Source organism: Ammodytes marinus, assembly GCF_949987685.1.
Source record: "Ammodytes marinus genome assembly, chromosome: 10".
NCBI classification, from domain to species: domain Eukaryota; kingdom Metazoa; phylum Chordata; class Actinopteri; order Uranoscopiformes; family Ammodytidae; genus Ammodytes; species Ammodytes marinus.
Window position 1 is genome coordinate 29,786,385 of NC_137214.1, and position 15,000 is coordinate 29,801,384.

At 36.7% G+C, this 15,000-nt stretch overlaps 1 protein-coding gene across 1 annotated transcript in view; it reads right to left on the reverse strand.

Annotated features, from left to right (window-relative positions):
* Positions 1–589: 589 nt before the first annotated feature.
* LOC307256555 (plastin-3-like) overlaps positions 590–15,000 on the reverse strand; it is a 20,392-nt gene continuing 5,981 nt past the window's right edge. Inside the window, exons 3-16 of the mRNA XM_080035582.1 lie at positions 14,802–14,953; positions 13,608–13,737; positions 12,904–13,036; positions 12,273–12,354; positions 11,320–11,485; positions 10,285–10,424; positions 9,365–9,460; positions 8,430–8,616; positions 7,682–7,760; positions 6,445–6,565; positions 5,831–5,964; positions 4,678–4,801; positions 3,570–3,694; positions 590–2,779 (exon numbers count right to left, since the gene is read on the reverse strand). Of these exons, the coding sequence (XP_079891708.1) occupies positions 2,647–2,779; positions 3,570–3,694; positions 4,678–4,801; positions 5,831–5,964; positions 6,445–6,565; positions 7,682–7,760; positions 8,430–8,616; positions 9,365–9,460; positions 10,285–10,424; positions 11,320–11,485; positions 12,273–12,354; positions 12,904–13,036; positions 13,608–13,737; positions 14,802–14,953 (1,802 nt within the window). The 3' untranslated portion in view covers positions 590–2,646. The remainder of the gene's footprint in view (positions 2,780–3,569; positions 3,695–4,677; positions 4,802–5,830; positions 5,965–6,444; positions 6,566–7,681; positions 7,761–8,429; positions 8,617–9,364; positions 9,461–10,284; positions 10,425–11,319; positions 11,486–12,272; positions 12,355–12,903; positions 13,037–13,607; positions 13,738–14,801; positions 14,954–15,000) is intronic.

Here is a 15,000-nt window from a genome sequence, read left to right on the forward strand (position 1 = left end):
GTGTTATCCTTTCAACCAGCAGGCTCATCTGAATTCAAGAATCCTGTTTGAAGTGGCCTCTAAACTGCAAGTGTGTCTTTGTGTGTGTGTGTGTGTGTGTGTGTGTTCTCCTGATTAACCAAGAAAGAGGTGTTTTTCTGCACACACACACACACACACACACACACCTGCTTGCGTGTATAGAGACGTACCTTTTTGTGTAAGAAGCTGGATTTTAAATTTAAATCAATTAAATGTCTTTCTTCCTGAACAAGTAGCGGAATAAATTAATCATTGAATTCACTTCAGGCGAGACCCGACAGGCAAAAACACAACCAAGCACTGGAGCATTTTGAGATGTTTGGTTATTTTGCTTCCATAACATGATGTCTTTCATAGGCTACTATTTAAAAAACTGTATAAAAAATAGCATTCTTTGCACTGACGGTCTCGTTTGCTGTTACATGTCATTTATGATCATCAGAGGAAAAATTAGACTGTTTCAGAAATATTTAAAAGTTCCTCGTAGCACCTTTTAATGATGACTTATTCCAGTGGCAGTATTTTATAAAGCACAGAGACGAGTATGGAAGCCAGACATCAAGCAATATATTGGAAAAAAAAAAAGCTTTTTATTTAACATTATTGATGTGAATGTTGGAGGTATTGCCGGCATGTAAAGCAATATTAAAGGACCAATAAAGAAGAAAAAACATTGGAAGGTACTTTACATGGGAAAATAACGAAAGCAGAAACAAACATGGAAAAAATGTGAACACATATTCAACTGCAGCATCGGGACAAAATCAGTCTAAGGGTGATTTTTTATTTTATTTTTTACAACATAAACATTTTGGTAACACTTTAGAATAAGGGTACATTAATTAACTGTTTGTAAATGCTTAAATAAGGCTTAATTAGCATTTACTTAGCATTACCTAATTGTTATTAAATGCTTAATAAACATACTAAGCATTAAATGGTAAAATGGTAAATGGACTTGACTTATATAGCGCCTTCTAGCCGATTTTCTCAGCCCCAAAGCGCTTTACATATCTTACCACATTCACCCATTCATACACACACTCATACACCGATGGCAGTAGTTAACTAGCTGTTTTGCTTAGTTTATGCTTAACCAATCATTAGTTAACGAATCACTGTAAATAACTAAGCATTAACACTTAATTAATGCTTAATAGTCATTTTAACTAACCCTTACTAGCATTAACTCACACTTAATTAATATACCCTTCTGGTAAAGTGTTACCAACATTTTAATCAACTTGTCAAATTGAAATGTAGTATGAAATGTCTGAGAAATAGCGATCTATTCTCAGCTATAATTAAAAAGGAACACACACAACCGGCCTGCTTTGGTCATATAGAAAGAAAAAAAAAAGGCCAGAAAAGGTTACATCATATCATATGGCTTTAGAACAATAATAAATGTTCATACAGTGAATTGGCAGATACAGCACAACTTAGTTAATTTATCATGAGGCAGTGACATATGGGGAACTTTTAGGCTACACAGCTAAAGGTAGAATTTGGAAGATGTTGTTAAGCTGTTATTGTTTTTTTTTTTTTTATAAATTATTCCCATGTATCAAAGCCTTTAAATTAAAAGCTACAGTGCGTAACTTATTTTTACTCCTTGGCTTTCAACCCAGCATGAGACCTTAATTTTGTTTTAGTGTCCTATGGTGTATTTTATTCATTGTGCTTATTAGTTTTATTTGTTTAAATTGTTTTATCTGAATTTTAAATTGTTGTTTTGCTTTTAAATTGTTTTACCTGCATTATGTACAGCACTTTGTTTCATCTGTGGTTGTTTTAAAGGGCTTTATAAATAAAGTTGAGTTGAGTTGTGTGGAAAAAGTTATGCACTGTAGCTTTATAGTATTCCCATGTATCAAAGCCTTTAAATTTAAAACTATAGTGTGTAGCTTATGTTGCGTGAAAAAAAGTTACGCACTATAGCTTTTAAAAGGAACAAAAAAAAACTTTTATTTAATCTATTTTCCCCAACAGACGTTCTCCTAATCACACTCTACTTTACATGTATATCCACAATCATATTCATATCCATGTTGCGTCTCAATCGTAAAGCACATATTTTACGAGAAATCTTTCAAATTATGTCCGACCATTTTTAGGAATTACATTTGAGTTCCAAGAAGACAAAACTGTGTCAATGAACAACTGCAGCAGACAATAATTGCATAATGGCCGATAATGTTATAACATTTCTGAACCAATAATAAGTATTTACCTTTGACCCATAATGCAATAAGTTATAGCAATATTGGCAAAAAGTTATTCATAATTTGGTCAGAGATTTATTTTTTTTAAGTTATATTTCTAGTTATTACAATATCTGCAACATGTTCTTGACTGTTATTTTTATTAATTTATTTTCCCAACAGTCTTACTCACACTCTCCCCAGAAAGCACTTGGCACAGCCTGGATTTCTTGCTACTGCAAACTGTCTGACCATTTTACAAATTCCTCTTTTTAGCCCCAATAACATGTGTTTTTGTTCCAATAGCCACAAAATGTTCTTTTTCTGTTTTCAGTTGGTCAATAAAGTGACGTGTTTGTTTGTTCTTAACGCTGAGAAAATGCCTAAAAAGAGCCGAGACAGCAGAGCTAGGTTCATGTCTTTACGCTCTCTTCATGCCTCGGCCCATCAGACAGGCGAAGATGGTCATCACCATCTTCTGGTTGACTTCCACCAAGTCTTCAGGCAGCGCGTACACTTTAGCGCCAATCTTTCTCGCCATGGAAACAGCATATCTGGAAGGAAAATAAAATAAAATAAAATACAGGTTAAAATATTAATCAGCACATATAGCTACTCATTTTTTCAGTAACTCATTCACAGAGATTTTTTATTTTTTTATTCATGTTTGATGTTTCTTTTAAAGGTGCAGTGTGTAATATGACATCATCAAGAAAGTTCTACAAAGTTCTAGAATGCAACGCTCCCTGGGTAACCCCAACCCCTTTCGAATAATAACAGAAGCTACAGTGGCATTCAAGGGCAAGAACAATTCTAAATTTTAAACAATGCACCTGATGACATTCCAACTATGACACTTTCAAGATGGCGGCACTAGGCCCTGGTCCAAAATATGCAGAAATATGGACATATATGAGACCCTTTCTAAGGGAAAAATAAATAATAAAAAAAAAAAAAAATTCAGCTATTATGCACTAAATTAAATGTACTTGTGGATATTATAATTACTTTCTACAAAATCTGCTAGGAAATAAAACCCAAAATTCTACACACTGCAGGTTTAAATCACAACTGATATATTTAAACTACTGCCTTGATTGATTTTGATGCATGTCTATTTGTGCTGTTATTATTGTAATACACAAATGTATTGTTTTAATGTCAGTAATCAACTGGCAAAGTTTCATGATGATATCTATATGTTCAAAATGTTCCACTATATTCACCTACAGTGAACATTTTGAAAAATAAGAAAGATTTCTCTACAAAATATGATTCCGGGGAGTGCAAAACCTTTTTTTTTTTCCATACAAAGACAGTCAGAGAAAAGCATGAGGTTATTACTTGGCATTGTCCAGTTTGTCTTCGTCTGTCAGATCTCCTGTTTTCACCAGTTCAAAGTTCACACTGTCGGGCTGGATGGCATCAATCACCTCCAGCACCGGGAGACTGGTGCTGATGGATTTATCCTGAACACAGGGACATATACACACATTACATATTATACACACACACACACACACATTACACACACACACACACACACACACACACACACACACCATACATACAGACACACACACATTACATACATACAGACACACACACACACCACAGCATTTAACACATTTGAATATAATGGTAAAACAAAATTAAATCTAAATTCAAAAAGTAAATTCATATGCTAGATTCATTTCACATAAAGATATATTTTTATTTTATTCATATATTTTGATGATTACCGAAATTTGTTATTTAATTAATTTTTAAAATCAGGCATCTCAAAATATGAAAACATTACTACATAAGACTAAATGACAAAAAAAAGATTTATATTATAGAAATGTCAATCTTTCTTTTTCAAGTTAAATTCATACGACAGTGATGCTGCATACAGGATGGGTGTGTTGTGAAACTAAATTCTTTAAAAACTAAACTTCAGTCCAAAAAAAAACTAATGTTGAGATAATGTCCGTTAAAGGTGCAGTGTGTAATATGACATCATCAAGAAAGTTCTACAAAGTTCTAGAATGCAACACTCCCTGGGTAACCCCACCCCTTTAGAATAATAACAGAAGCTACAGTGGCCTTCAAGGACAAGAACAATTAAAAAATTTAAACAATGCACCTGATGACATTCCAACTATGACACTTTCAAGATGGCGGCAGTAGGCCTTGGTCCAAACTATGCAGAAATATGGACATATATGAGACCCTTTCTAAGGGAAAAATAAATAATTAAAAAAAAAAAATCAGCTATTATGCACTAAATTAAATGTACTTATGGATATTATAATTACTTTCTACAAAATCTGCTAGGAAATAAAACCCAAAATTCTACACACTGCAGGTTTAAAGATGGTCGTATAGGAGAAATATACAGACGCAAACAGACAAGGTTTAGTCAAATAAACACCTGAATGTACCAAAAAAAAAAAAAACTCAGTCTGACCTTAAAGCTCTTGATGGAGGAGGTCTTCCCGGCCTCAGTCAGAGTCTTGTTGACCCACGAGATGATCAGAGGGTCTCCGGCCACTTCTCCATCTCCAAGGTATTCCAGGACATTCAACGTGTATCTGTGTGTGTAGAGTATAAGACTTGTAAGATATTGACAAAGATAAATTATCCTTAAAGAACAGCGCCCTCTACCTGTTTTGTGGCTGCATGGCAACACCAAAAGAATGCAGTTTTTTCTTTGGTTGCGTTCCGAATCGCATACTCTTTCTTTTTTCTATTCTACATACTACATCCGACGATAAAAAGAATCTAGTTAGGATGCAGTAGGCATACTATTGGGACATACTTTACTCTCTTATTTCATCATAACATTGCGCCTTGATGTTACGTCACTTCACGTGCGCACTGGATTGTGGGTCAGAATCGCCCAAATAGGATGCACTTTTGAACACTAACAATCTTGGCCGCATGAAGTAGGACATCCGGGTACTTCTAACCATCCTAAATCTGGCCATAAGAATCGGGACATCCTAAATCTTTTTTCTACATACTATATAGTAGAAAGTATGCGATTCGGAACGCAACCTTAGTATTTCTTATAGCTACGAGGAACTTTTAAATATTTCTGAAACAGTCTAATTTTTCCTCTGAAAAGATGCAACAACAATTGAGACCATCAGTGCAAAGAATGTTAACACAAACTGAAAGTTCCTCGGAGCACCTCTAACATCTCAAAATAAGTAAATCATCCCTGCGTTCCAATCCCCATACTTCCCTACTATTTAGTATGCCAGAAAAAGATTTAGGATGTCCCAATACATGCACGTCAATTGTTGTATGCTGAAAATACATAAATGCCTCTCTAACTTCAATAGCATGTTGGAGTATTCGTCTTTATTCTTGACATTTCTCGACATAATGAAAGAAAAATCTTCCTTGTCTGATATTTTTTCTCTCCTGTCTGTGGCCCTAAAACTCTTCTGTGCTTTAGTATGTAGTGTAGTAAAAAGAAAGAGTATGTGATTTGGAACGCAGGGAAAGTTTTAAGTTATGCGAAACTTAAAACTTTTAAAACACACACACACACACACACACACACACACACACACACACACACACACGTCTCCATTGCATTGTGGGTAAGTCACCTCCTCATGAGCTGCCAGACCAGAGCCAGAGTGAGCGTTGAGTTTCCGTCGTAGAGATCCTGACCTCCGATTCCCACCAGAGAGAATCCTGCTTTAGTCTTACCCAGCTCCACCGCATAGTTACAGTTCTCTATCTGTTAGAGACAGACAGACAGACAGACAGACAGACAGACAGACAGACAGACAGACACACACACACACACACACACACACACGTTAGTACATTTTACAGTAAAATGTGCTGTTAAGAAAGAGAGGAACAGTTTGTTTATTCTATTCTATAAAAATATCATCCTCTGCACTGATGGTCTCGTTTGCTGTTACATGTCATTTATGATCACCAGAGGAAAAATTAAACTGTTTCAGAAATATTAAAAGTTATAGAGATATATAAGTTCCTCACTGTCTCTTTAAAGTAGAGATGCTGTTTTTTTTACCAGAGCCGATTAATATTTCATCTTCATAAATTAATTCTTTACTGTGTTCATACTGTAGTACTTTGTGTTCGTTGGTTGTTCTCTGCATGTCTTCCCCACTTTGCCCCATTTCATCTCTGTCTCTCCTAAATCTATCTAATAAAAGAAAAAATTCCCTAAAGAAGTGTGATCATTTACCTTCTTGAGATGTCCTCCTCCTGCCACTCTGAATGGAGGATGGTTCACTCTGTTCTCCCAGTCCACAGGGACCTTCACCTTTTCATACAGCTGCAGGATCACCATCGCATCCTGAAGATCACTGTAACACACACACACACACACACACACACACACACACACACACACACACACACACACACACACACACACACACACACACACACACACACACACACACACACACACACACACACACACACACACACACACACACACACACACACACACACACACACACACACACACACACACACACACACACACACACACACACACACACACACACACACACACACACACACACACACACACACACACACACACACACACACACACACACACACACACACACACACACGGGGGTTTAAAATGGTGGTTTGTGTATCATTTTGGCAATAAACAGTTAAAGCAAGACAAAGAAAGCAAAAAAAAAATGTTTCTGGCTATTTAGCTTCCATAAAATGTCTTCTTTGATACTAGTTTGACTAAAAGGTCTAAAATGTAAATGTAGATGTACACTTTTACAAAACCTTGTCTGTTTGCGTCTGTATATTTCTCCTATATATACGACCATCTTTAACGGACATTATCGCTTTTTTCCCAATATTCTGAACCAGCAAATCTTAACTTCTAAAGCACTTACATCAACCAAACTTTCTATAATCATTCTCAGCACTATTCTGAAGGTTATTACAGAAGGATTTGTTCATATGTTGTTGTGTTCAATGTCTGATTTATGTTACACTTTGTTCTAAAAAAAACGTGCCAAAAATGCATTCTTAAAGGTGCAGTGTGTAATATGACATCATCAAGGAAGTTCTACAAAGTTCTAGAATGCAATTCTCCCTGGGTAACCCCACCCCTTTAGAATAATAACAGAAGCTACAGTGGCCTTCAAGGACAAGAACAATTCTAAATTTTAAACAATGCACCCGATGACATTCCAACCATGACACTTTCAAGATGGCGGCACTAGGCCTTGGTCCAAAATATGCAGAAATATGGACATATATGAGACCCTTTCTAAGGGAAAAAATAATAATTAAAAAAAAATGTTCAGCTATTATGCACTAAATTAAATGTACTTATGGATAGTATAATTACTTTCTACAAAATCTGCTAGGAAATAAAACCCAAAATTCTACACACTGCAGGTTTAAGACAGCTTTAGAATGATAACTGCAGAAATACTGACCCGTAGATATGATGCACATTTGGACTGACTCCCAGAGAATTCATCCAGTTTCTGAATGTCCTCTCCTCTCTGCTTTCACCTGGAGAGAGACAAAAAATATTAACCAACAGTTAATTAATGTCCCCTTATTGTGAAGTGTTACCGAATATTCAAAATATTTGGGCCAGCCCTAGAGTTAAGCATCACAGACATACCACTACACAGGTATATTTTACTTATGAAGAATAAAAACAGCTATTTGATCAAGATAATTCAGCTGGCGTAGTAAAAACACTACCGCTTTTGTCCAAAGAGGGGGCAATAATGAACTCAAAAATGAATGTTCCTCGGAGCACCTTTAAAGGTGCAGTGTGTAATATGACATCATCAAGTAAGTTCTAGAATGCAATGCTCCCTGGGTAACCCCACACCTTTTGAATAATAACAGAAGCTACAGTGGCATTCAAGGACAAGAACGATTCTAAATTTTAAACAATGCACATGATGACATTCCTACTATGACACTTCCAAAATGGCGGTGACAAGGCCTTGGTCCAAAGTATGGAGAAATATGGAGATATATGAGACCCTTTCTAAGGAAAAAAATAATAATTCTAAAAAAAAATTCAGCTATTATGCACTAAATTAAACGTACTTATGGATATTATAATTATTTTCTACAAAATCTGCTAGGAAATAAAACCCAAAATTATACACACTGCAGGTTTAAGCAATAAAAGCCATTTAAAAAGGGATAATTCAATCTTACTCTCTAGCACCCAGTCTTGGTTCTCTGGCTTGGTGAGTGCGGGCCACTTGTTGAAGAGCGTAGCCACAAAGGCCATGTTGAGTTTAGAGTTCCCGCTGACGACGTCTGTGGCCGTGACAAACTGTCTGCAGCTCAGCCGGTCCGCCTGCTTCAGCATACACTCTGCTCGCTTACTAAGGTCCTTCTCCTGTGGGACAAAAAACACACAGACAATGTTTTAGCAAAACCACTCATAAGGGATACAGAACTTCCCATACTAACTGACATTGATAAACATACGTTGAACTACAGATGCAGATTTGTTAGCATATTCTATTTCTAACCAATAAATCAATGTTTTAAAGCTTTTAACATATCTTTTGAAAATATATACGAAATAATACTTAATATTTGATATAAACATATGAGTAGTATATTGTATCTTGTAATATATTCAACTAGTAAGATTATTTATTTGGATGATTATTATTTATTTTTTCTAATACAGAGAGAAAAAAAATCTGACTTTTCCTCCTATGATTCATAATGATGTCATGATATAGTCCAACAGGAAGCAGGAAGAAGGTAAACAGGAAGTCAGCCTCCATTCAGCCAAATCGGAAATCATTTACTGTGTTTAGACTGAACTGGTGTCTCACACACACACACACACACACACACACACACACACACACACACACACACACACACACACACACACACACACACACACACACACACACACACACACACACACACACACACACACACACACACACACACACACACACACACACACACACACACACACACACACACACACACACACACACACACACACACACACACACACACACACACACACACACACACACACACACACACACACACACACACACACACACACACACACACACACACACACACGCTGCGACTGTTGTTTTACTATAACTCACATAGATCCCCGTCATGTCCAGCTCTATCCTCGGTACGTCCTCTTTGCTGCCGTCTGGAGCGATCTGCTCCAACAGCTGGAAGTACGCCTTGGAATCCTGAAGAGAAACACAGAAGACAGTTAAACCTAGATCCACAAAGTGTGTGTGTGTGTGTGTGTGTGTGTGTGTGTGTGTGTGTGTGTGTGTGTGTGTGTGTGTGTGTGTGTGTGTGTGTGTGTGTGTGTGTGTGTGTGTGAGTGAGTGAGTGAGTGAGTGAGTGAGTGAGTGAGTGAGTGAGTGAGTGAGTGTAACCTGTAGTAACTTAGATATAAAACTAATAAGTCCACAGAACAAGACAAGTTATCAATTCAAGCACTCTCAATGACTAAAATGTATGTCTATTTTAGGACCAAACAAAAATTCAAACACTTTCAAGGCTTCTTAGGACCGTATGGAGCCCTGAATAAGTTATATGACATCCCCGTCTCACCTTGATATGATTTTGTTCTTTACGTTTACAAAATATGTGAATCTCACTGTCTGCATGTGCGTCTCCTGCCTTCTGTATGTCCTTGTCTCAAAGCTTATACTTTGTAAACGTAAAAAAAATTAAAATCTAATCTGCAACAAACATATAAATATTGAATGTACATTTAAAAAAAATAAAAGTTCAAACACTTTCAAGGATTCTTAGGACACTTTGGAGCCCTGAATTCTTTCTAAAAAATATAGAATTGCAGACTAAAACATTTTAGAATGCCCTAGAATGGTTATCATATTTATTTTAAGATTTGTTGTTTACCTGATTAAGGTCTAACACTCAAATGTTGCCAAGGAATAAATAAATGTATATTTTTGCAGTGTGTGTGAACCTCTCTTTTTTGGGAAGTTAGATATAAAACTAAGACGTCCACACAGACAAACCCCCCCGTCCGTCTCACCTTGATGTCTCCAGAGAAGTTGTTGATGGACATTCCCACTTTCTTCAGGTGGAAGTTTGCCCAGCGCAGCAACAGCTCCTCTGGACTGAGCTTCATCAAATCCTCCAGACTCTCTCCCTCCTCCAGCAGCGCGGCTATCGCTACACACACAGAGGGAAACACACAACAGGATATGTTAGGATTGGCTTATAGTATATTCTTTACTTCCCTGTATATGTGTTTTCGTTGTTCCAAAAAATGAAAAACCCAATAAATAAAATAAAATAAAAAAAATATTGAAAAAAAAAAAAATAATCTTTATGTGAAGTACGTCTGTGTGTGTACATTCTGTCAGTATTATGCTCAGACCAATCTTAAAAGTACATACACAGAGAAACACACAGGATATGTTGTGATTGTCTTATAGTATATTCTTTATGTGAAGTACGTTTGTGTGTGTCTGTCAGCATTATGCATTCTAACCTTATCCTAGCAGCGCGGCTATCGCTACACACACACACACAGAGAGACACACGGGATATGTTAGGATTGTCTGCATGTGTAGATTATTTGTCCATCTTAAATGTATGGTCCTTATGTTTCCTGTTTATAATTTGCTGTGTAGATGGTGTGAGTGATTCTGGAGAACGCGTGTTGTCAAAATCACTTTGTCAAAATCAGTGAATATCTCCTCACTATCTGCTACCTGTCCGTAATGTGTGTGCACTGAAAGGATTTCAGTGTTAATAAACAGCCTTGAGTGAGTGAGTGAGTGAGTGAGTGAGTGAGTGAGTGAGTGAGTGAGTGAGTGAGTGAGTGAGTGAGTGAGTGAGTGAGTGAGTGAGTGAGTGAGTGAGTGAGTGAGTGAGTGAGTGAGTGACTGAGTGAGTGAGTGAGTGAGTGAGTGAGTGACTGACTGACTGACTGACTGACTGACTGACTGACTGACTGACTGACTGACTGACTGACTGACTGACTGACTGACTGACTGACTGACTGACTGACTGACTGACTGTCTGTCTGTCTGTCTGTCTGTCTGTCTGTCTGTCTACATACCTTCGTTGCGGCTGAGTTCTATATCAGCGAACAGTCCTATCTTGATGATCTGCCAGAGCAGCCCCAGCACTAGGTGAGGTTTCCCTTCCTTCAGGTCCTGAGCTCCGATGTTAACCACTTGGCAACCGATAGCAGACGCCGAGTTCAGAGCCAAGTTCAGATTCTCCTGTTAGGGGGGGAATACAAATATTTAATTTAATTATTTTTACAATATACAAGTAAAACAACATGTCAGATAAATCATTTTTTTAATTATTATATATATGTATTTTTTATGTGGGAATAAAACTAGTAAAATAAAAATGTATTTACTATTTAATTTTAATTTTTTTACAACATACAAGTGAACATAGAAGCCAGAATAGATGTCAGATTAATTATTTTAGATATGTATTTTTTTTTAATGGGGGATATTAAACTAGTCAATTTAAAATGTATTTACCTATTTATTTATTTTTAATGTTAACTAAACAAATACATCAAACTTATTACACACAGTTATTACGTTATTGGCAAGTCAATACATTATCTGCTTGTATTACATTAAAGGTGCAGTGTGTAATATGACATCATCAAGAAAGTTCTACAAAGTTCTAGAATGCAACCCTTTCGAATAATAACAGAAGCTACAGTGGCCTTCAAGGACAAGAACAATTCTAAATTTTAAACAATGCTCCTGATGACATTCCAACTATGACACTTTCAAGATGGCGGCACTAGGCCTTGGTCCAAAATATGCAGAAATATGGTCATATATGAGACCCTTTCTAAAGGAAAAAATAATTATAAAAATTCTTTATTTCAGCTATTATGCACTAAATTAAACGTACTTATGGATATTATAATTACTTTCTACAAAATCTGCTAGGAAATAAAACCCAAAATTCTACACACTGCAGGTTTAAACATGGACACAGGTAAAGCTACAGTAACTAGTTAAGCATCTAACTGACCTGTGTGGTGAACGGGGTGAGTTTCTTTTTGTTGATGGTTCTCTCGTCAATCGTGTCGGGAACAGAGAGGTTGATGAGCTTACTGCAAAACACACAAGTGGAAAAATATACAATAATTAATTTAAAACATAATTATTAATATTATATTTCAATTTCTATCAAGTCTGTTCTAGAAAAATGCCAGTAAATTCTACACACTGTACCTTTAATTATAAGGGTATGCATAAAGTATAAGACAGACAGACAGACAGACAGATATACAATAGATAGATAGATAGATAGATAGATAGATAGATAGATAGATAGATAGATAGATAGATAGATAGATAGATAGATAGATAGATAGATAGATAGATAGATAGATAGATAGATAGATAGATAGATAGATAGATAGATAGATAGATAGATAGATAGATAGATAGATAGATAGATAGATAGATAGATAGATAGATATTTAAACAGACCGATAGATAGATAGATAGATAGATAGATAGATAGATAGATAGATAGATAGATAGACAGATAGACAGATAGACAGATAGACAGACAGACAGACAGACAGACAGACAGACAGACAGACAGACAGACAGATAGACATTTAAACAGACAGACAGACAGATAAATAGTTTACCATAGTATGATACCGTCTGCTACAGCTTTGAACAGCGCCTCTGTTGATGGGTTGATGGGTAGAACATGTTGACAGTCTGGGTCTTTCTCCAGAGAAGAGTTGATGTAGTTTGCGAAGGCGTATCGTTCCTGTTCTGAAATACACAGTAAGTCGAGGGTTAGTTAAGTCCCTTTCTGTCTCTGTTAAAGCTATAGTGTGTAACTTTTTCATATAAATTAATGTCGGTAACGTTGAGGCCATTGCCAAATTAGTTGACACAAGAGTTGATTAAGCCTATTATCAGCTAAACAAAACTCTCTCTGTATTTCTCAGTATGGCAGCGTTTACAAACTGGTGTCGGCCCCCTCCCCCCCCCCTCCGACACTGGTGCAGGAGCTCAGAAAAATCCCAAGAAGGGCCCAAGAAATGTTTCAGTTGTTGATTCTACTGCTAAGAAAAAATCACGGACATACTGTACAGCAGAAGGTATCAAATCCATGCTGCCATCACTGAAGGCTTTACCTCATGTAGATGCACCGACAGTGTTGTTGTAATAACTCAGAATTCCTCATAGGGGGGGGGGGGGCAGAAGTTACAGACTATAGCTTTAATGTATTGGGTTGATGGCACTGATTTTCTAGCTAGACTAGTTGAAATCAATGCCATCAAACCAAGACGTTAAAGCTACAGTGTGTATCTATAGAAGTTGTGTTGCTTTGACTAACCAGAGATTGAGTGTTGTGTTCCTTCACTGGAGATCTCGCTGGTTCCTCCGATCGCTACGATTCCTTCTTTCTTGTTGAGAGCTTTCTTGAAACTCTGGGCCAGTTTGTCATCCATCAAGTCCTGGTAAATCTGAACACACACACAGAACACCCAGTCAATTTGAGCACATTTTGTTGACAGCCTGAATATTTTTGTTTAAAGGTGCAGTGTGTAATATGACATCATCAAGAAAGTTCTAGAATGCAACACTCCCTGGGTAACCCAAACCCTTTTGAATAATAACAGAAGCTACAGTGGCCTTCAAGGACAAGAACAATTCTAAATTTTAAACAATGCACCTGATGACATTCCAACTATGACACTTTCAAGATGGCGGCACTAGGCCTTGGTCCAAAATATGCAGAAATATGGACATATATGAGACCCTTTCTAAGGGAAAAAATAATAATTCTAAAAAAAAAAAATCAGCTATTATGCACTGAATTAAATGTACTTATGGATATTATAATTACTTTCTACAAAATCTGCTAGGAAATAAAACCCAAAATTCTACACACTGCAGGTTTAAGGCAAGACGCTAGCAGCTGAAATGTCTTTAACTTGTAGATATCATCATTAAAACCTTTCCAGTTGATAAGAGAAATTAACAATGTTATTTTTACAACATATTGGCGTTGAAAGTTTTTATAGAACAGATTTTGGAGACAGCCTTTTTTCATATTATAAAATCAAAAAAATATTATAATATATGTACAGGTCTTACAAAATTTGTCATGTTTTGATCTAAGTGAAAAAAAATAACAATAATAATTATGTTGAGATAATGGCCGTTGAAAATAGCTGTATAGGAGAAATAAACAGACGCAAAGAGACAAGGATCGAACTTGAGGGTTTGAAAAAGCATTGTTTTTGCCTGCTTTGCCTCGCCTTAACCAGTGAAAATGTTGATTCCTTAATTAAGTCAACATTAAATGATTGTGATGTCACACATGGGAAAATGATGGGTTTAGACAGTGAGACCATAAAACACTCTTTCTGCCTTTTCTCAGGCTAGGATGAACCGATTTCTAAAATGTCTGCACATTTATACTCCAACGAATCTCAGCCTTCAATAAACCTTCATATTCCCACAGTTGAAGTAGGTCTTTAAGGGTAAACTCATGTTAGTTAGTTAGTTTGTTAGTGTTACCTACAGCCGTGAACTCGTCCAGGTTTATTTTCCCGTCTGCGTTCAGGTCGAGCTTCTGCATGAGTTCTCTGAGCCGGTAACCAGGCAACGGGCAGCCCACTTCCTGGAAGAGGGTTCCCAGTTCAGAGCCGCTGATGAAACCATTACTGTCCACGTCTGGAGGGAGAGAGAGAGAGAGAGAGAGAGAGGGATAGAGAGAGAGA